Source organism: Chrysemys picta, chromosome 14 (genome assembly GCF_011386835.1).
Source record: "Chrysemys picta bellii isolate R12L10 chromosome 14, ASM1138683v2, whole genome shotgun sequence".
NCBI classification, from domain to species: Eukaryota; Metazoa; Chordata; order Testudines; family Emydidae; genus Chrysemys; species Chrysemys picta.
Window position 1 is genome coordinate 7,796,266 of NC_088804.1, and position 23,093 is coordinate 7,819,358.

Consider the following 23,093-nt stretch of genomic DNA (forward strand, 5'->3'; position numbering starts at 1 on the left):
CTAAACCCTGACCACTAGACAACGCTCTCCTACCAAGCACCCTGCACGACCACCGTCACAGGGAGAATCTCACCCGCTGAAATAGCACAAAACGAGGCCCAGGACTGCACTGGGGAGGAGAATGGAGCAGGCCTCTTACCCGAGCAAAGGCAAAGAAGTGCTGCTAAGAACGATGTTCTCTCCATGGCTGAAGTGCCCCTTTCCCACCTGCGCTACGGCATGAGGAGCGTTTTGCTTATTCAGGTTCTAAACTCTCACTTCCCCCATGCGCTGCATTACTGAGTGTGGTCTGCAGTCCTGTGCCCCGAACTCTGTGTAGCCATAGCCATACAAATCCCTGTAATAGAGGTGAGCGTGACCCGTGATTACCCTTTATATCCATCTCTGCAGAGCGACCACGTAACACATTGCCTAGAAGCTCCAGCCTCAGAGGCAGGGTCTTATTCTTCTTTGCACTGTTTTTTTTTCTACATTGGTACCGTCTTATAGTGACCCAACAAACACGATCATGGACCGAGGCCTTTAGCCCTTCCCAAGGCTCTGTCTGTCTACTGCCAGAGATCCGTGCGTGCTACTTAAACCATTCTTTAAAGCTGTGAGCATTTAGAGAAAACCATTTGGTCAGTAAAATTAATACACTGGGGCCAGACCCTCTTCAGATGTAAACTGGTAGGACTCCATTAGACTCAATAAAGTAACCCCAATTCACCCCAGCTGAGGATCTAGCCCCAGCATTAACTGCAACAGGAGTCATAGCCAAGGCATTGGAAGGTTTAACATGACACTAAGATTGTTGTATGTGGAGGACGTGACCATTAGTTAAGCGGGATGTGAGGAAACTTTAATCAGTTTATATTTCTAAAGAGAATCCTACCCACAGACTGTAGTATTGATGGGACAAGCCCCTGTGATCCCCAAGGCCACGGCGGCTGGAGCTTGTCAAGGGTTGGGAGAGGAGAGTGGAATATGTAGAGGAAACCCAGGATCCTGAATCTCCTCTGGGTGCACCACACGAGGCTCTTTCTGCTGGCCTTGCAAACACTGGTCTTTTCTTCCTGTTAAATTCCCACATGTGATTTCTGCTCATGACTTTGAAGGTCAAACACGTTTCTAAGTTAAATGTAGGGATATTGTAACAAAGTAACCGGTCACTGTGGGGGTAAAGAAAACAAACAGTCCCCAAGTCCTCTGAGAAACAGTTCTAGCCAGGTCATAGAATAGCCCAGGCAATGAGAAGTAGAGTGTGGTCCAGCTGACTCTAATTAACCACCAATCCTGGCAGAGCTGCTGGGAGAAGGCAGGGGTGGGACCTATGGAAATCAGGCCCACCTCAGAAGGAGGAGAGTAAACTCCAAAAAGGGGATGGGGGTTTTTGGTGCATGATGGAGAAGTGGGTGAAAGCTGGGAGTGTGGAGGCTGGTGAGTAACCCAGCAAGGCTAGGGAGGAGTCCAAGCGTGGAGCGGTGGAGAACGTGACGGAACTTGGAAAGGAAGGTACTGAATCAGGGAGAGGTTGGACCTCTCTCCTGCGGAAAAACTTGAATTTCAGATTGCTGGGGGTTGCGGGGGGAGACTAATTCCTTTCAGAAATGCAGAGTCTGCAGAATTTACAGGATTTGAATCTAAAAGTAAAATGGGTGTAAAAACACTAGTAAAATAAATCCAATATGTCTTTGTTGTAAGTACTGCTCTATTACCTGGCTTGCTTCGTTTCTTCCCTCCTCACCTCTCCTTCTATGGTGGCCAGGTCATACCAGCCCATAGCAGGGAATAAACAGGGGCTGAAGTTCAACCAGAGAAACCTGACCGGGCTCCCATCAGCTCTGTCTTTATTTGACTCTTGAAGGAAAAGAGAAATACAAATAATTTTAATCCACTGAACAGCTGAGTAACACACACACTGGTTGATAAACCCTTCTGTGTCAATAATCATCCATTTTGTATTGCATGACAGGAGCCATATTCACAGGGAATTTGGTGTGAGGGACCCAGACAAGTGCTGGCCGGGACCAGCCCTTCCACTCCTGCTCCAAAAGATAATACTAACGAATACCCTCAAGATTATAAAGTGAGGCATCATGAGGCCCAATATAACTCTTCCCTCCCACATTTTATCTCGGCTAATGTCAGTTTCCTCATCATTGCTGTCCTGGAATCCTATTTAACCAGAGACCGTGTGCAAGGCTGAGCCAGTTAAAACAGAATTGAATGAAAGGGGAAAGGTCGAGACGTAAGGTAGGAAGCCTATGTGCAATGCTAACCATTGTTCTTTCTGCTCAGTGCTGGGCACAGACTGGGCCAGGGAATTGTGATGCTCGCTTTGTTACTGACAGTTATTTACTGCCTGGGAATCTAGGAGCTTTTGGAAAAATCAGAACATTTTGGGAGGAGTAACAGGGGTCACCATGGTATGGCTCCATAGGGGGGATCCTGTGGATTTCAGAGCAGGTTGCAGAATGGATGCCAGGAGGAGCTGGGAGCTTCAGTAGGAGTCTGAGTTTCTGAGGCAGCTGGGAAACTGCTCAACTAATGAACCTGGGTGGTGTCTTCTCCTCAGGGAACATGAAGTTGTAGCTGTAGTCTAGGAGAGACACCTGCTGGTGAATGGCCAGGAGCTGCTGGGTGACCAGGTGCTCTGGAGGGGGAGGGGAAGGTTAGGTTTTCCTTTCTCATTAGTGGGACAAGATTGGCAGTTCAATACTGTGTAGGGCACTGCTGATTTTGGGGGCAGCAGAGCAAAGAGTTTGTTCCTTTCGATGTCCTGATGCTTCCAGCAGGTTGGGTTATTCTGAGTATCCAATGAGACCTGGGAACAAGGGAAATGTGCATCAAATGAACCGTGTTCTGGACCACCAGCGAGTGCCGTCCACTCTGCACCAGCTCCTCCCCTCCTTCACACTGATCTTCCTCATTGACTGTCTCAGACATCAGCCAAGGGCCCTGGCTGTCTCTGAACTGCCTGTCTGAGTGAGACTCGATGACTGAGTTCCAGCTTTCACACCGGCTGCCTTTCATTAGTCAGGTTACCCCGTGACAGTGCAGGCCAGCTCTCCCTAGCTGCATGCTCTGGAATCCCAACTCTCCCCCCAGATTGTGATGAAAAGGTGAGAGAGACTCGGAGCTTCCACTTGGTGGTTCGGTTGCTGGCTGGGGTCTTGTCCTTCTCTAAGGCGTTACAGATCCCTTATTAAAGGCAATGCTTTAATAACCCATGCTCTGTAACAGAAGCTGGGAATCAGTGAAAGGGGATGGATCACTTGATGATTGCCCTGTTCTGTTCATTCCCTCTGGGGCACCTGGCATTGGCCACTGTCGGAAGACAGGATACTGGGCTAGATGGACCTTTGGTCTGACCCAGTATGGCCATTCTTACGTTCTTATTATCCAAGGAGTCCAGTGCTCTGGAGAAGAATGGAGTCTCTCCAACACCCATTAGGTGGATAGATAGCGCCATCCCTATCTTGTTCATGGGGATACCAAGGCAAAGGGAGAAGTGACTTAGACAAGGGCCCACAGCTAGTCAGTGGCAGGTCAGGAAGAGAACCAGAAGTGCTGGTTACCAGTCTTCTAGCCACACTTTCCCTCCCAACTTTGATCCTCCCAGTTTCTTTACACTGATGTTGAACAAGGACAATGAATGTAACTATGTTAACCCCTAAGAGTGAAGCAGTTCTATAGTTGTGAAAACTGTTATCTACGGTCCTGTCCACACATCCGGTTGATCAGTCCTTGAGCCACAAGTCAAATGTTTTAAAATATACTTCCCCACCTGTGACCATAGAGTAAGAGGAGAGGAAGCAGACACAGTTTTTGTTTATGGATGGATGAGAACATGAGCCGATTGAACTCTACCTGACATGAAATGGACGATGATGACCGCAAGCACTAGAGTCAACAAGAGCTGCCCTCCAACGACGCTTCTGAGAAGCAGAATATTAATGCCTACAGATGTTGCCACTGAAACATACAGAAGATGGAAAGAAATTGTTTTAACTTTTGGATTCCTGATAGACGGTGAGCAAACTGAAAGAAATTTGAGCCCTGTGGAAATTAGTTTCCTTAGAAATGGATCCCTACCACCTCCAGGTGACAATGTCTCAGCCCAACTGCAACTGCCAATAGTTGCAATTCAATCCAGGGAGAGCTGAAATCTCTGCCCGGGGGCTCCTGCTTAGTGAGGTACTGGAGATACTGCAATACAAAGCCCATCGCTAGGTGAGTCCTTCAACCACAGCCCATGTTCCACCTCTGATGCTTGTCCAAGTGGAATATAAACATCCCCCGGTGCATCTGGAAAGCCAGAAGGAATGACTCCACTATGGGGGTAAACATTCCCTCTCACTAAAGTTGACAGATGGGTAGGGCTGGGCAGGAGCTATTGCTGACTCTGTTGGTCTTACTGTACTCGCTTACGGGTCATTTTAGATGCTAAATTCTCTGGGCAGGACTCTCCTCTAGTCTGTTTGTACAGCACCTAGCACTAACTGATTGAGCCCTTTAGGGGCTTCCTCAGCAGAAATGTTTAAGCATCGATAACTAGTCACTGCAGTGGTGGTGTTCACAACAGTGTGCAAAGGGCTGGTGATGGGGACAGTGTAAGGAAATATCACATGCCGATAGTGTCCCCCTGAGATGACACTCTGCTAAGGGCAAGATTGGAAAAGGCTTTTCCTGGCACTAAAGCAATTACCTTTCTCTTCCTGAGGTGCAGTAACCCAAACACATCCTTCCATTGCAGATTGATTCGTAGGTGGGGTTGAATCTGGAACACAAATCAAAGTCTCCCTTCCTATAATCTCCACAAATACCCTCCTGCGTCTCCAGGGCCTCAACTTGCCCGTTATGCCACAGGCAGCAAGAGGGGTGGCACAGGAGCTGACCATGCCAGCTCTAGGCTGTCTGGGATCTCCCCCATCCCGTGTAGGCTGAACCATCCGCTGAGGAGATCTGATGGCTTTCAGCCCCTCTTTGTGCCACTGCTGGGGATCTGAAGGGGCTGGGATGAATTGTCATGCCCTCCCCCCTCTCCCCCTCCAGATATAGGGATTTTACTGCCTGAAGTCAGATGCTGTTGCAAAAGCGTCACACATTGTGATGGCAGCTATTCGCAAGCACTATCCCTGCACTTCCTGACTGTCCCTTACCTGCCCTCGAGGTGCAAGTCAGCACTGCGAAAGGCAGCCTGGTTCCATCCACTCTCAGCTTCCCAACAGCCATCAGAGACTGGATTCTTTCTCCGGTGTGGCTGGAAATCAGTGGCAGAGCCAGAGGGTCGTGTATCTCTGAGCTAAATATCTGCCTGGCTTTTGTGGCTCCCTCGGGGTCTTCCTCTTGGAAGAGTTGGTTGAAGAATGATACAACAGACGAGTAGTTTCTCCTATTGGCACTGGAGAGGGCCATATTCAGCCAGACAGCAGCACCCATGGGGGTGTTTGTGAATCCCCGGGGTTTCCCCCATTCATAGTGACAGGGCATTAGTAGCTATTCACTTATCTACTGTTTTAGCCACCGAGACAGGGAGCAGATGTGACACCATATGGTCCCTGACACAGTCTGGGTAGCCAGTAGCCCTAGTGAACAGTGTGAGAGTTGCCCAAAAAGGAATGGAAACTCGTATGCGGCAGGGCTTACACTAATCTCCAGGGAGTAGGGCTCTGTGTTTGTCACGGAGGTCGTGGAAGTCACAGATTTTGTGACTTTCCTCGACCTCTGTGACTTCTGCGGCAGCCAGTATGGCTGATCCCAGGGCTGCCCAAGCAGCTGACCCCTGGGGGCCTCCCCCAGCAGCACCCCCCCCAGGGACCCCCTCCCCCGCAATGACCCCGCCCCAGAGATTTAGTCAGAGGTATTTATAGTATGTCAGGGACAGGTCACAGGCCAGGACTTTTTGTTGATTGCCCGTGACCTGTCCATGACTTTTACTAAAAATACCTGTGACTAAATTGTAGCCTTACTAATGAGTAATTAGGATGAGTCCGTCATGGTGGCAGATTATCTCAAACTGCCGACTGTGGGCTCATCACCCAGCTGTGCGCATGTGATGCTGGCCACTGACAGAGACAGGATACTAGACAAAATGGAGCTCGGATCTGGTGCATTAGGGCTACTGCTCTGTTGCTATCTTGGAAACCAGAAAGACCTCACAGCACCAGCCGACAGACCTTCCCAAGGGCTGGGTGCCAGCTGGGGAGCAGCTGACTCCTGGGGGGAGAATGTAGTGGGTGGACCCGTGATGCCATGTGGAAGGGGAGGTAGGCAAACCTGCTGGGGGAGGGGCACTCATGAGAAATGGCACCTAGAGAGACAGTGTTTCTCACTGGAGAGGAAAAGGGAACTGGTAGCAGGAGCATATGCCAAGGTCTTGAGTGACAGCGCAGAAAACTCTGTGCTGTCCTCATAGCTTGAGGTCTGGCTTGATGTCTGGGGGGGAGGGTATTTAAATTCCTACCCTCAAGTGCTGATTGGGTGGAAGGGATGTCCTCTATTGGCTGCTTAATTAAATAGCATCCCTTCCACCCAATAGGAGTTTGTGTTGCATAATCAAACGAGGTGAAATTGCAGTACTCCCTGGCCAATGAGGCCATTCATGCCTTGGGCCCCATGTGATCAGCACCGTGAACCTGTATGGTGTATTCTCACCGGGACCTTGAGTGTTCTCAGTCTGTCCTGGAACCCATCACTAGCAGGGGAAAGTCACTGAAAAGTCTGTGACCTGCTCACCATGAACTCTGTTCCATTAGCCATTGGGCAGAGCTGCAAGGGTGAGCAGGAGGGGAAGTAAAGCAAAGGGAGGAAAAATGAGAGAAGGGAACTCACTGCTCAGTGTGGGACCCACTTACCATGGACTTCTAGTTTTGTGCCATTCCCAGTAGACCTGTGGGTGATATTCCCCATCTCACAGGTATAGACTCCAGCATCCTTAGTCTGCACATGGGATATCCTGAGAGTACCAGACCCTGCTGTGAGGGTTACAGACCGTAGGAGGCGGCTGTCTGATGAGTTTAGTGTCTCTCCCTCTTTGTACCATGAGATAAAAACTATTTCACTTGCCTCCATGGGACGGAACCTGCACTCCATAATGGGCTCCGTCCCCACATCCGCAGAGATACAGAGCGGGGTCTGATATACGCCAAGGGCAGCATGGTCCTTAGAGGCTGAAAGGAGGAAAACAAAACCCCATCATCTTTAATAATGTCCTGTTAATCCTGCCTGGCCTGGGCGGCTGGACATTGCAGTATTTGCTTGCTGGACTGGTATCTATTCACAACTGTATAACCAGTAATCCCGAATATGCTATGGAGGAGGGCTCTGTGGTGCAGGGGCCGGGGCACTAGGCAGATTCAGGAGTCCTGATTCTAATCTAATTTTTGACTTCTGTCAGGCATTTGACTTGGTACCACATGACACTTTGGTTAATAAACTAGAATGATACAAAATCAACAGGGCACATGTGAACTAGATTAAAAACTGGCTAACCGATGGGTCCCAAAATGTAACTGTAGATTGGAATTCCTCATTGAGTGGGTCAGTTCCTAGCGGAGTCACCCAGGAATTGGTTCTTGGCTCTACACTATTTAATATTTTTATTCCAGAATTATTCTACCTTGGGATTCCTCCACCTTCCTCTGCAGTGTCAGGCGTTGGCCCCTCCTGGAGAGAGGATACTGAACTAGATTGATATTGGTACGATCCATTCTGGCAGTTCCTGTAATCCTGTCTTGCTATAGGCAGGAGTAAAAGTGGTCAGCAGTGCTTAGATATGGTGGAGATGGGCACTACAGGTCTACCCTGGATGGGTAGATATGCACCATGTGGCTCCACAGTGTCTTGCAGAGGGAACAGGGTTATTCTGTAACCCTTTCAATGTACAGACCTCACTGGTGCACTCTATATTGCTGCTCGGCTCTGAAAGCTCTCTCTGTAAAGGTGACATCATGGGATTGATGCCGGTCTTCCAGGAGCAAAGTGCACCCAACATCCAGTTTAGTTCCAAAGGGCAGCAGGTAGGCCTCTCAATACACCTGGGGGACACGTCAGCCCAGTGACAACTCACCATTTTTACCCAGTCACTCTTTGGATGATAGAACTGCCCTTTAAGGGTTAGATTTTCAAGGTGGTTCATGTGTTCCCAACCCCATCTTTACACCAGCAGCAGGAGCGCAAACCGCCATTGGAAGAATTCACCCCTGGGACGTGGTGGTTTCTCCATTGCTTTAAATCAAGACTGGATGTCTCTTTCTAAAAGATGCGCGTTAGCTCAACTATGAGATATGGGCCTCCTGCAGAGGTTGTTGGGTGAAATTCTGTGGACTGTATCACAGACTAAATGATGGTGATGGCCCCCTCTGACTTAAAATCTATGAATCTAGTAGTGCCTGCAACTAATTCTGAAGACCAAACTGGCCATGGTTCAAGCCTATTGTACCCAGGAAATCTTGGTTGGTTTGGGGGGCTTGGTTCATACACCAGAACAGCTCACAGATCAGTTTTCCACACTGGGCAGCTTTCTCCACTCCTTGGTGGGCTTGTTGGGTCACTTTGCCTATGTGGAAGCCACACCAGTTGCCCTCTTATTTGGAGCCGGGTGAAATTTTTGACACAGTTTTTCAGTTAAAAGTTAAACAAATGATTAATGGTAAAAAAAGGTCAACAATGTTTTGATAACCACTTCAAACACAACTTTCTCGATCAAAACCCACATATTTGATTAAACAAAAATGAAGAATGACTTCACAATACATGGAAAACAGGCCCATTATGAACCCTGCGAAATGGAAAACAGATTTGTGCAACGTTTCTAAACAGCTTTCAATCTTTGACCAATAATATTTATTAGCACTAGTACAGAAGCAACTAGAGGTTCCAACCACGCTCTCGGCAAACAGATAATCTGAGACAAGACAATTCCTGCACTGAACAATCTAGAGAGACAAGACCGCAATGGGTAGGACACAGGAAATCTCATTCCTGATTTGCAGATAGGCACCTGAGGCACAGATCAAGGTTGGGATTTTCAAAGCTGACTAGAGGATTCAGAGATGTAACTCCCATAAAATGTAATTAATCTGAACCCAAATGACTGGCTCGAGGCCATAGAGTGAGCAGGGACTTGAACCGATATCTTCTGAGTCCCAATCTAGTCCCTTGAACGTAATAGACTCATAGACTCAGACTTTAAGGTCAGAAGGGACCATTATGATCATCTGGTCTGACCCCCTGCATGCTGCAGGCCATAAAACCGTCCCTACCCCTTCCCTGGACTCTGCTGCTGAAGTCCCCAATCCTGTTATTAGTGACTTCAATCGGCAGAGACCCTCCTGCTAGAGATCCCTGCCCCATGCTGCGGAGGAAGGCGAAAAACCTCCAGAGGCTCAGCCAATCTGCCCTGGAGGAAAATTCCTTCCCGACCCCAAATATGGCGATCAGTAAGACCCCGAGCATATAGGCAAGAGTCTCCATCCTGACCCCTGTTAGCCATTATACTATTTACCTACCATTGCTTGGTTTTCCTTGACTACTATGTTTTACCATTAAACCATTCCCTCCATAAACTTGTCTAACTTAATCTTAAACATATCGAAAGGTGGAGCCCTTCAAAGTTACTAAATCTTGGTGTTCCCTTTCCATAGGCAAAGTGACTTAGAGGAGAGAATCTGGCCTCTTAAGACAGCACCACCCCAAGTCCAGGACTGCACTGAGGAGGAGAATGGAGCAGGCCTCTTACCCGAGCCAAGGCAAAGAAGTGCTGTTAAGAACGATGTTCTCTCCATGGCTGAAGTGCCCCTTTCCCACCCTCGCTGCCGCCGCTGTCGCTGACTCAGTCTCTTCAGAGCGGTGACATGAGGGGGAGATTTTCTCTTGTTCAGCTTTACAGCTTCTGAGTGCGCACTTCCACTTTCCCCCTCCGAGTGCGTGACTGTGTGTGAACTCGCTGCCTGTAGTCAGAACTCTGTTTAGCCACACCCGGAAATCCCTTAAATAGTTCTCGGTGTGTAAGCGGTGAGTTCTCTTTCACATCGATCTCTGCAGAGCTACCATGTAACACATCGCCTAAGAGAAAGGGGCTTGTTCTCATTTGCCGTGGTTTGTTTCCTGTCTTGGTATCTGCCTGTGTTGCTCCAGATCGTGGTCTCTTACAGAGGCTTTCCCAGGGCTCTGTCTGGCTACATTCAGATATCCCTGTTAGTCTTTTTGAGACTGTATTTGGAGAAGCCATTTGGTCAGTAAAATGAAGAGCCACGGAGCCAGAGCCTCCTTGGGTGTAAACTGATACAACTCCATTGGGTTCAACAGAGCTACACCAATTTACAGCAGATGAGGATCTGGAACAAGACTTTAAGTGTCTTTAGCCAAGGCTAAGGGCCAAGGGTCATAACATGACCCCCTCCTTATGGCCTGGGTGTTGTTTGTGGGGGATATGATCATTTGTTAAGTGGGACACCTTACATGACCCATTTTGTACAAAATGCATCATAGTCATGCCACAATCATATCATAATCCACCATGAAGAATATGGGGTGCAGTGTCACGCCTCCCCCCTTAGTTTACTGCCAGAGGGTTAGTCACTGATTAATGCGGAGGCCGTGTGCCCAAGGTTCTCTTCAGGGTTTGGCTTTACAACTTCCAAGTGTTACCAAACATTGTAGTGTCACTCACAGGTGTTCTTGCAAAGTTCTGTCTTTCTTTTTCCATGTTGCCCGAAAGCCTTCTTCTGTGTAACATTGTTAACATAATGCAGATATCCAACTCTTTTAGAGCAGCGTTTCTCAAACTGGGGTCCATGAACCCCTGGGGGTCTGCGAGAGTTCTCCAGGGGGGCCGCGGGCCCTGCTGATCAACTCCTCCCCCTCCCTCAATTCCTCCCTCTCCCTCCCAGCGCCTCCTGCACACTGGGGAACAGCTGTTCAGCAGTGTGCAGGAGGCGCTGGGAGGGAGGGAGAGGAGCGGGGATGGAGCGCGCTAGGGGGAGGAGGCCGAATCATGTCCGGGGCCACGGGCCCCACTGATCGACTGCTCCCCCTCCCTCCCAGTGCCTCCTGCATGCCTGGGAACAGCTGATCCGCGGCTTGCAGGAGGCACTGAGAGGGAAGGGGAGGAGCGGGGATGGGGGAGGGGGTGGAAAGAGGTGGGGAAGGGGAGGAGCGGGGATGGGGGAGGGGTGGAAAGAGGTGGGGAAGAGGAGGGGCTGGGGTGGAGCGGGGCAGGAAGAGGTGGGGTGGGACCTTGGGGAAAGGGGAGGAGTGGGGGCAGGGCCTGCGGAGGCTTGGGGGTCTGTGAAAAAAATTAAAACAAAATGGGGGTCCTTGGGTTGCTAAATTTGAGAACCGCGGTTTTAGAGTGTAGGTGTCTTGGCATTTAGCCTCCGATGCCATGAGGCAGTGTGCCTCAGTTTCCCTTTCCACCCAGAAGCTAGGTTCGTTATGGTTGCCCTGCGGTGCCAAGCTCTAAGCCTATTTACAGGTATTAGCTGAGAAGCAGTATCCTTCTAGGGCTTCCTTGATACTACTCCTAGCATGTTTAAAAGCTTTTCCCAAAAATCATGCATGTTACACCTTTTCATGGGATTTACCATCAGTACCAAATTCTCTCTCATCAGGTTTATCATGAGCAACAAACTCTGTATTATGAGACTTAACAGTGACAGCAAGTCTGTGACACGGAGGCGTTTCCAAGTATCTTTATCATACACGCCTTCTGTTTAGACAGTCCGGTTTGTTCAATACTCATTTTGTCTTTCAGTTCCTCCCTGAACCAGAGCATGCGCTTAGATACTGGTCTTTCTTCCCCGGCAGTGTTTTTTCCAGTGTTCCTTTCAGTAAAGGTTTTCAGTGTGTCTTTGGGGTTTTGGTGAGGTAAGGATGTGAGGGGAACCTTGCATGTTGACTGGCAGAAATTCCACCCTCTCACTTGGTGCACTGGTGTTTAGGACTCTTTGGGGGCAGGGACTGCGCTTTATTATATGTTTGTACAATGGGGCTCAACCCGACTGAGGTCTTTAACTGCTACCACAGTGTAAATGTTAAACAATATCATATAGTGGTGGTGTCTAACACAAGGGCTCGTGCCATGCAGATGGGCCTGGTATGAAAAAACAGAACTCACAGACAGCCATACAGCACCTGCGTTATAAACACAAATCAGACATCCGGAATGGTACCATACAAAAGCCAGTAGGAGAACACTTCAATCTCCCTGGACATTCAATAACAGATTTAAAAGTAGCCATCCTTCAACAAAAAACTTCAAAAACAGACTTCAAAGAGAAACTGCAGAGCTACAATTCATTTGCTAACTTAACACCATTCATTTGGGCTGGAATAGGGACTGGGAGTGGCTTGGATCACTTTGAAATCTAACTTAATGTGCAATTCTAAGCTTAAATGGCTTAGAAAATGGCCCCTTCTCACTGGCCTGAGTTGCCTACTGTGTCTGTCTACAGCGTCCTATCCTCAGAGGTTAAGGAGAACAATTTTTCTCCCTCCTCCCTATAACAACCTTTTATGTACTTGAAAACTGTTATCGTGTCCCCCCCTCAGTCTTCTCTTCTCCAGATTAAACAACCCAATGTTTTCAATCTTTCTTCATAGGTCGTGTTTTTCTAGATCTTTAATCATTTTTGTTGTTCTTCTCTGGACTTTCTCCAGAGATTAAATAGGGCTGGGGTGGGAGCTTAGTTTAAAAACAAAACAGGGCACTGTGCGGTTTTCCACACTGTGCAACTGAAAACTATTTTCCACTCCCAGGGAGGGTCATTGTGACACTTGCGTGTGACTGCATCCCCTGCTGCCCAGTGTTATTGATTATTATTTGTTAGACCCAATCACATTTTTTTGCACAATTTTTTTCTGCTTTTTAAAAAAAAGGTGTGTGTGTGGGGGGGCTTTTTTGAAAAGAAAACTTTTTGTGATAATTTTTGACATCTTCAAAATTATTTTTTTTGCAGTTTTCGCAACATTTTTGTCTATTTCTTGAAATCAGAAATTTCAGTGAACTCAAGTTAAAAATCTTTCATTTGCGTATATGAAAAAAGTCATGTTCAGTACAGAGTTTGCCAACAAATTCAAACATTTGGCCTAAAGTTTAAAAAATATGGATAAAAGTGTTGCAGAAACTTGGAACTTTGCAAAATAGAAACAAAAATGTGTGTGGTTTTTGACCAGCTTTGCAATAGATTAATATTACCATTACAGTACACCTATGCCTTTCTACCAAGAACTGGGACATCTTATTCCAGACACTGTATAAACATATAGTAACAATCCATCTCTGCCTCTAAAGAGCTTACAGTACTATCTAGAGAAATAAGACAGACACCTGGAAGGAAAAAGGAATCTAATTGTGCCTCCCATCTCTTTGCGAAATCTGAGAGAGAGAGAGATGAAGGTTGAGATGTTCAAAGGTAGCTAGCAGATTTAGACACGCAGCTCACATTAAAATTAGTTCACCTCCACCAAAATAATTCGCCCAAGGTCACACAGCGAGCAGAGAATTGAATCCAGATCTCCTGAGTCCCAGTTTAGTGTCTTTTTAGCGTGGAGTGTTGTAAGCCTTTGACATTAATAAATCTTGGTGTTCCTTTCCCATGTGTCACATGACTCAGAGGAGAGAATTTTGCCTCTTAAAACAGCATGACCCCAGACCCAGGACTGCAGTGAAGAGGCAAATGGAGCAGAGCTCTTACCTGTGCACACACAAAGAAGTGCCGTTAAGAAAGACGTGCCCCTTTTCCAATTCCCACCCTCACTGTTGCTGTCACTGGCTCTCTCGTCAGCACCTTGACATGAGACCGAGGCCACGTCTACACATACAGCGCTGCAGCGGCACAGCTGAACCGATGTAACTGCGCAGGTGCTGCACACCTGGTGAAGACGCTCTGGGCCGATGGGAGAGAGCTCTCCTGTCAGCATGAAAAAACCACCTCTGTGAACAGCAGAAGCGACGTTGGCAGGAGAAGCTCTCCCACTGACACAGCGTGGTGACTGTGCACACGAAGGCTTATGTTGGTGTAACTGATGTCACGCAAAGGGGTGGTTTATTCACATCCCTGAGCGACATAAGTTAGGCTGACATAGGCCGCCGGGTAGACATAGACAGAGTCTTTTGTTTGTTCAGCTTTTACAGCTTCTAAACTCTCGCTTCCCCTTTTTCCCCTCCGAGCACATTACTGAGTGTGTGGTCTGCAGTCTTGTGCCCAGAGCTCTGTCTAGCCACAGCCGCAAATCCCTTTAATAGAGCTGAGTGTAACCGGTGATTACCCTTCACATCCATCTCTGCACCGTGTAGCACACTGCCTAGAAGCTCCAGCCTGAGAGGCAGGGGCTTGTTCACGTCTGCATTGGTTTGTGTCCTATTTTGGTCTCTTCCTGTATCAACCCCAAACACACAGTCACATACGAGGCCCTTAGCCTTTCCCAGGGCTCTGCCGGCTATTTTCAGTGTCCTTGCTATTTAAATCGTTTTTTTTAAGGGTGGAGAAACCATTAGGTCAGTAAAATTAAGACACAAGGGGTCAGATTCTCTTCAGGCGTAAACTGATATGACTTCATTCTATTCAATAGAGCTACCCTGCTTTATACCAGCCGAGGACCTAGCCCCCAGCATTAACTATAACAGGGGGCTTAGCTGCGGCACTGGAGGGTTTAACATGCCACCAGAACTGTGGCTACGTGGTGGATATGACCAATTAAGTGAGATGTGAGAAAACTCTTATCAGTTTAAGTGTTAAAGCACCTCCCATCCACAGACTGTTGGTGGCCGGGGCAGGGCAGTAGAACATGCAGGAGAAACCCAGCGCCCCGAACTCTACCCTGAGCAGGGTGTAGGCGCTTTCAGTTCTCCTTTAAAACCTATTTGGGTGATTATGTAAGCCACCACTTTCCACTCATGACTTGAGAGTAAAAACAGTTTAAGTGAATTCATTTTGAAAGGCTTGTTACTTCCGTGTATTGGAAGGAGATGAAACTAGTGCATCTCACAGATATCTTTTCAATCTGTCTTTATTTGAGTCTTGAAGAAATACTTTTTAAAAAGCCCAGACAGACTGAGCAGTGGGGCAACTCACAGATCAGGTAACACACCGACTATTCCTGCAAGAATGTATGTGTAAGCGGGGGAATGGTCCCGCTATTGTGGAGAACTTTCCTGGCTTAGACACTGACCCGGTGAAATGGGCTAGTGAAAGGATCTGAGTCCTCGCTCCCACTTCCTTTACCCAGAGCCCTGCCTGACCTCGAGGACTCTCCTTCCACTCTCCCGTGTAGCAGAGTCCTCGTAACCCCAACAAGGCTGGGCCCAGGATTCCTGGGAGGTTTGACCCCCCCACACACCTTGTCGTGGTCACTTCGGGCAGGGGCTGGGGTGTCCCCATTCCAGGGCATAGGCGCTGACTCCCTGGGTGCCCCATCCCCCTGCCCCAGGGCACCTCCACTTCCGCTCCGCCTCCACCCCTGAGTGTGCCGCTTCTCCCCCTAGCTCCCAGCACTTTCGCGGCGACAAGTGCTGGGAGGGAGGGGGGAAGGAGGGGGAAGGCTGCGAGCTCGGGGGAAGAGGCGGAGCCAGGGCGGGGATTTGGGGAAGGGGTCCAATAGGGGAAGGAAGGGGGTGGAGTTGGGGCGGGGATTTTGGGGAAGGGGTTGGAATGGGGGCGAGGCAAGGGCAGGGTGGGGACGGGGGGTGCAAGCACCCACCGGCACCAGGAAAAGTTGGCGCCTATGCTCCGGGGTGCTCTCTCTGCACTGGACGCTTCCCTGACCCACTGATCATTACATACAGTTCAAAGCAAATACAATTTATTAAACAGCAACCAATTAAAAAAAATAAGGAAAACATGGGAAAGGTGAAAGGAAAACCCGTCACCCCGTTGTGTGGCACGGGGACATCAGGGAAGTTCAGTCTGTTCCTCACACGTCCCAGGCCTCCTGCCCAGCCCTGGCTGGGCTGCAGGTCGGACACTTGCTCTGGTGGTGGCTACACGCTCTCAGGCTCTAGGTGGCAGGACCCTTCTTCCCAGCGTCACCCACACCCCATTGGGGTTACGATCCCCCCCAAATCTGGCCTGCCGGACCCCTTGGCTGAGGACATCTCCCTGTGGTCCTGGGAGTCCTGCAGACCCTGCCTGGTCACTCTGGGTGTGATTGGGTCCTCTGTCTCAGCAGCACCTGGGGCAGTGGCCAAAGTAGGGGGTGGTTCAGACAGGTGCAGTGGCCACGGTGGCAGATGCACCCCAAACTTGTTGAGCCACCAGCTCTATCAGTCTCTCCATTAGGGAAGCCCCCTTCCCTATGCTGTGCCTTCTGCTCCAAGAACAGGTTCATCGGTGTGTAACGGCATGGCAACCACCTCTCATGGGCACCCCCTTCTGGTTGGGTGTGTCTGCAATCTTTAAATAGTCCCAGCACTGGTATCAGGCCATACCCCCAAGGCTTCCTCCCTGGAGGCAAAGGTTTTGCCCGCTTGGTCTACTTTGGCCCCAGCTGGGCCACGAAGTAGCTCAGTTCCCCTTCTGGGGGTTTCTCACTGTCTGATTGTAAGGCAGTTCCTCACTGGCCTATTGGAGGAGTGGGGGAGATCCAGGCCCACCCACTACTCCGGGTCCCAGTCCAGGGATCTTAAGAATAGCAGCCACATGCCACCGTGTCCCTTTAACTACATGGCTTTCAGTTCCCTGGGCCACTTTCCCATGGCCCCAGCCTTTGCCAAAGCTTCACCCTCACCTGAGGGCTCATCTAAGTTCAGGCCCAGCAGCCAGCCAGGAGCCCTTTTTGCTCCCCGAGTCCCTGCCAGCACTGAGCTCTCTATGGTGCTGCAGTTCCCTTTGGCCAGCCAGGAACAACACGTGCACTCCTCTAGCTCCAGCAAGGAACTGACTGTCCCTGCCTCTGCAGCTCCTTTTTATAGGGCCCTCCTGGGCCCTGATTGGCTGCTTCACCTGCAGCCACTCTAGGCTGCTCGGAGGTCTCCTTTACTGCTCCTTCCTGGGATGGATGTGGCAGGACATCGAGGCCTCCAACAAGTGGCCTCTGGGCCTAGTCCAACCCATCACATGGTGTGTTTTGCTGCTGAAGTGTCGGATCCTCCCATGTCCTGAGGAACTCAAACTGCTCCCGATTCCTCCTGTCCATGCCAATAACCAGGTGCTACAGAATCCTACTCCGTCTGCCTCTGCTGTCTCTGGGGTGCCGCTCCTGCCCTTCTAGCAGAATGGTTTCCCTCCCGGGAGCCGAAGGTCCTGCCATTTCAAAGACAAGGGTAGCATTATATGTTTTTTCATTTTGCAAAAGCCAAGAAATCTTCCTCCTTATCATAATTTACTGAAGGAGGCCACAATATTGATACTTTTCAGCATTCCAGGAATGTGACTGTTAGACCATCCTTGGATCCCAGACAGCTTTTGCAGCCCATGAGGAAGGAGCAGAGGCTACTGACACTAAGATATGTGTACTAAGGTTTTAAAAATTTAGAATTTTCATAGACTCTCAGAAGGCCGGGGAGTGGCAATACATTCCAGGGGCAACGCTACCAGCTTACAATTTCTTCTTTAAAGGCCGGCCAACATTTGGAGAAAATATACGTTGTCAAGATACCAGCATGGAACAGGGACATGGCTTTCCAGTCCTGGGGAGGAGATCCGGCACTCTATGCCAGAGAGATGTTTCTGCAAATGGTCACCCCTGTACCTGTCGCTGAATGGAGGGGTTTGATGGGCTGTGAAGGTGGACTAAGCAGATATGTTCTGCCCGTGACCATCAAGACCCAGCTTCAGCTGCTGCAACACCACAAATTTGTTGAAATGTGCTTACAGGCCTGGGAGGCAATTTGACTGGAAATTGACTATATCCTCATCAAGCACATGGACTTGCCATGCAAAGGAAAATGTGAACTATGACCACCCTCTGCCCCAGCATCACCAGAAAATCCTGCTTCTGTGCCTGCCTAACAACATGAGACATGGCCCCTTTATTTGGTTCCCTGGCGATTCAGAGCAGCACCATGACCCCCTCACCTGTCCATAGCAAAGGGACATCGCACTGTGTTTATCCAGCTGCCAGACCGGCTTCCTTACGCACCCTCATTTCCGACCTTGTGCAGCATGGCTCATTGCGGGGAGAAGCCAGACCCCAGGGACAGGGAGAGGAGAATTTTGTCATCTTCCAAGGGAGAGCGGACTGCTGGGACTAACTTTTTCCTCAGATAACTAGTGTCCACTTCCCCTTCCTGGACCTAACCCCCAAACGCCACCCCTGTTCTGTGCAGCTCCTCTTTGTATGTGGATAGTAAGAGTTCAGCAGAAAGCTGTTCTGATGTGGTCAGCACAGTTCATGCCTACTGGTGAAAACGGGTGACATGGCCCTTTATAGATTGGGGAAGGACCAGGCAGAAAAGGATTCAGTGCATTGTGGGACAGGAGGACTATTGAAACTCAAGAGACTCAAGACCTGGTACACTCCCTTTACCCCCATCCATGCTGCCAGTTGGCATGGGAACGGGAGCAGGCCACAGCCGGAGGCATGACCACCGCACCCTTCAGGTGGCCTAGCTCCCTCACTCTCTGTTTGCCTGCGCACACTTGCTTCTGGGGGGACAATGGCGGGTGATTCCTCAACCACATGCCTAGACACGGAATACAGCCACTAGTGTAGATCTCACCTTAGTTTGTCTGAAGTACCGTGATATTTCCTTTTGCCTATCTGCATTGCCTTCCTCTTGGCAGGTGTGACATACTTCATTGCCTCCATTGTGACAGCTGAGACCTGTTGCATTGCTCACACCTAGACATGTATGGCCAATGGTGTTGCCTTCTTCCCAGACATGATCGCCAGGGACATTCCTTATCACACCAGGCACAGCTGCTCTCCTCCTCCCTTCACAGGGGTGACTCTGTGCTTTGCTTACCCTCCGTTGGGGCATTGCTTATTTACCAATGGACACTGCACTGCTCTTCTGGTTAGGTAAAACACACTCTTCTTTTTAAACTTAGATTGCCAGGTGTGTGTCATTTCCTGTGCAGAGTTAAGTTGCATCATTTTGTATGAAGGGACATCACATCTGTGCACCTGGGTCTGACATCTCCTGGATGTGGTGGCATGTATCAGGCATCAGGGATTTTCATTCTTAATCATGGATTTAATACTGCAGCTATGAAGGCCTTCCATATGCAGGCAGCATGTCAGTGTGAGGGACTGATGGGCCAACAGCAGAACTGCCACCCAACCCCTTCATGATCTGGGGGGGCTCAGATAAAATAGGACTCAGGTGTGACCCATGGCTGGGTTTGGGTTTAGTTTTGCAGAAGGGACTAGAACCTGATGAGATTTTCCAAAGCAAAGTTAAAACGGCCCCTCCATTTTGCTCACTCTTTGCACTACAACCCCACTGCACCGCTCTTTGGGAATGACACTTGTATTTTACATAGTATAGTTGTTATTCTGGACCCAGATCCACACCCCCTCCGAGAGGATACAACTGAAATAGAAATTACTCAGAACTTGCCGAGGGAGATTCAGGGCCATGGCCATTGCTGGTCTGATACTTTCAAACTCTGAGAAGGCCGGGTTAGTGTAGAGTTTGATAGAGAAGAGAGGAAGTTTTAAAAATTAATTCAACGGCAATAATTTTAAATTCACTGTGTGATCTGAGAACATTCAGGGAGACAGAATGTGAGAAAACCCTAGGGAAGTGGGCAGGGGATACTGGCAGGAAACTGACATGTGGAACAATGAATCAGCAGATAAAAATACCATCGAGCAGAGGAGAGTTCGTAAGGGACAGCGCGGAAAGGGGACGGGAAGAGAGAGTGCAGCAATGGCTCTGGGGTTATCTCAGTCAATGAGCTGCAAGAACTAAGAGCACCGGCTGTTGTAGCAGCAGATCTGACACCTCCTCAGTTAGGGCCCCTGACAGCGCTGCCAGGGAAAGGTTCTCGAAGGAACATGAGAGCCCGGCTAGAAAGGCTCTCTCTGCTTTGGGCGCTTCTCCTGTCTCCGTGGATGGGTGAGTTTGTGGAGTTTGGCTCTTTCAGAGAAGCGAGTGTTTCAGGCGAAGGAGGGAGGAACTGGAACAAATCTTTCTGTGGAATTAAAGGGCGTAGAGAGGTAACAACTGTGTTATTGGTTTTGATCAGAGCATCATCATTGAAAATGAATTTACAGCATTTACTTCTTATACCAGGTCTACACTCGAAACTCCTGCCGGTACAGCACTGTCACTGAGTGGTGTGATTTTTGTGAAGACGTTCTGTATCAGCAAATCCCAGGGTAGATGCTCTACCAGCCAGAAAGTGCTGTGGCAGTGTAGCTTATTTTGCTGAAGGAGCTGGTGGAAGCTGTACTAGCAAGAGCACTTTCCCCCCTGCTATGAGTTGTGTCTCCTCTAGGAGGGTTTGCCGGTGTAGTTAGAGTAGCAAAGCTTTTCTAGCACAGACCTGGCCATAGATTAAAAACAATGGACTGATCTGAATTCACGGCTGGCAGAACTCCACTGACGTCTGTGGGAACAAGTCTGTGGAGATTTTGGCCGCAAAGCTGGTAAAGAAGCTATTTTATGATCACCCTAGATTTTGTCCCCCTGCTCATGCTAAGTAGCCGCATTGGGAATGATTCCCCCTTGCCCAGCCCCCTTTTGCAGCTAACTCCAGCGTTCCCATCCCACTTCCCCTGCCAGCGCCCTTAGGCGGGTCCCCAAACTTTTTCCATCATTCCCCCCCTTACCCGTAATGGAACGTGTCTGCGCCCTCTCCAGGAACCGTGGTTGGGAGCCGCAGCTGGGAGCGGAGAGCCGAGCTGCAGTCGGGGCTGGGAGCTGAGGCCGGGGTCGGAGCTACGGCTGGGGCCGTGGCTGGGAGTGGACCCATGGCTCTGACTGGGCCGCAGCCAGGAGCAGGGCTGGGAGTTGGGGCTGACTCTGGGGCTGCGGCTTGGGATGAGGCTAGGAGTGGACCCACACCAGGGCTGCGAGTGGGGCCGCATGCAGGGCCCTAGGTGCGGCTGGGGAGCGCTCCCTCCCTGACCCCCATGGGGAGCTCTGGCCTAGAAACCCCCCAGGCTGCAAGTCTTGTTAAAGGCCGGAAAGGGTACTGGGGTTGCAGAGGGGAACCGCCCCCAGCACTCACCGGTGGTGCGGCTGGGAGCCGGGGGAGCGGAGCAGGCTGGGGCCGGGTCACTCACTTACCAGTGAGTGCAGGCCTGACTGCTTCTGGAGTCTTCAGGGGAGTGGGGGTGGGGCTGGGGTGGGAAGAGGCGGGGTTCGGGCAGAGCAGGAGCGGGGGAAGAGGCGGAGTATTTAATCAGCACTACAGGACAAGAATGCATCGTCCTGGTCTTTGTTCTGCAGAGTGCTGTGCTCATTAGCAGTACTGCTTAATAATAAATAATAATAATTAGGGGGAGGCAGTGTGGTCTAATGCATAGGCAGGGGCTGCACTGGGGGGGTGTTTCAGGGGCTTTAGCCACCCCAAAAAGTGCCTTAGTTCCCCTGTAGCTTCTGCTGCTCTCCAGCTGCCCAGCTCTGAAGGCAGAGTGGAGAGAGCAGTGGCTGCTGGCCAGGTGCCCAGCTCCAGCAGCAGAAGAGAAATAAGCCTGAGTGAGGGACCAGGGGGCCTGAGAGCAGCCCCTGGCCCATGTCCTTGCTCGCCAGGGCGCACTGCCCAGGGCAGGTGGAGGGTTCAGGGCTCCCCTCAGCAGACCAGACTGACCTGCTCCAGCCCAGGGTCTGGGGCCCCAGCCCCACAGTCACTGCTCCCCAAGGACTCTGCTGGCCCTGGAGTCAGATCCCTCCACGTCGCAGCTCTTACTGGCTGCGAACAGCCAGCGCCCCACACTGCCCGATTCCTGCCTCTGACCTGGCCAGGAGGCAGGCCCAACAAGAGGGACGGGGCCTTGTAGCAAGGGGGGCACAGCCCCCAATTTTCTGTCTGGCCCCCCACAGCCCCCACACCAGGAACAGGCTGGCAGGACCCCGGTGCATAGGGACTATGTAGACTCCCCTTCTGTGTCTTTCTTCTCCCACTCCTTGTTTAGACAGTGAGCTCCTCAGGCAGGGATGGTCTCTTACAGTATGTATGTACTGGGCCTAAAATAGGGTTACCATTCGTCCGGATTTACCCGGACATGTCCTCCTTTTTGTGCTAAAATAGCGTCCGGGGGAATTTGTAAATCACTCAAAATGTCCGGGATTTCCCCCTCCCCCGGCAGAGCAGAGCAAGTGGCTGGGAGGGCTGCAGGAAAGTCACGGGCTGGACTCCGGAGCAGCTGTAGAGGAGCCGGATCCGCTTGCATTCTGAGCCGGCAGCTCTCCCCTGCAGCCCGGTCCAGCAGCACTGTGTAGGGCCAGGGACCGGGTTTTGTTGTGCTGGGGAGTGCAGCCACGTGTCCGGCTGGCACAGAGCCCAACACCCTGTTCTGAGCAGCAGGGTAAGGGGGCCAGGGGGCAGGAGAAGGGGCAGGGAGGTTCTGGAGGGGGCAGTCAAGAAACGGGGGGGGGGGGTCGGGAGTTCAGGGGGGGCTTTTTGGGGGGAGTGGAGAAAGTTTTGGGCAGTCAGGGTACAGGTAGGGGGTAGGGTCCTGGGGAGCAGTTGGGGGGGGGCCTTAGGAGGGGGCAGTTAGGGGACAAGGAACAGGGAGTCTTAGGTAGGGGGTGGGGTTCTGGAGGGCAGTTAGGAGCAGGGGTCCCAGGAGGGGGCAGTCAGGGGACAAGGAGCGGGGGGGAGGGGGGCTGGGAGTTCTGGGGGGGAGCTGTCAGGGGGCAGGAGTGGGGAGAGGGATCGGAGCAGTCAGGGGACAGGGAGCAGAGGGGTTTAGATGGGTTGGGAGTTCTGGGGGGGGGCTGTCAGGGGGTGGGGAGTGGTTGGATGGGGCGTGGGAGTCCCAGGGGTCTGTCTGGGGGTGGGGGTGTGGATAAGGGTTGGGGCAGTCAGGGGACAAGAGGCAGGGAGGCTTAGATAGGGGGTGGAGTCCTGGGGGGCAGTTAGGGGCAGGGTCCCAGGAGGGGGCAGTCAGGGGACAAGGAATGGGGGGAGGGTTGGGGGTTCTGGGGGGGCGGGAAGTGGGAGGGGCTAGGGCGGGGCTCCTCCCGTCCTCTTTTTTGCTTGCTGAAATAT

The 23,093-nt window shown here is 50.7% G+C and overlaps 1 protein-coding gene across 3 annotated transcripts in view; it reads left to right on the forward strand.

The window, feature by feature from the left end:
* Window positions 1-23,093, forward strand: part of LOC135975559 (polymeric immunoglobulin receptor-like) — a 92,813-nt gene that overhangs the window by 52,953 nt on the left and 16,767 nt on the right. The window contains exon 1 of one of the 3 annotated variants that reach the window (XM_065566875.1): window positions 19,555-19,990. The exons of 1 other annotated variant lie outside the window; for it this stretch is intronic. In XM_065566875.1, coding sequence (XP_065422947.1) covers window positions 19,930-19,990 — 61 coding nt within the window. In that variant the 5' untranslated portion in view covers window positions 19,555-19,929. Of the gene's footprint in view, window positions 1-19,554; window positions 19,991-23,093 lie in introns of those variants that run through there. One more of the 3 variants, XM_065566877.1, reaches the window with a different exon arrangement.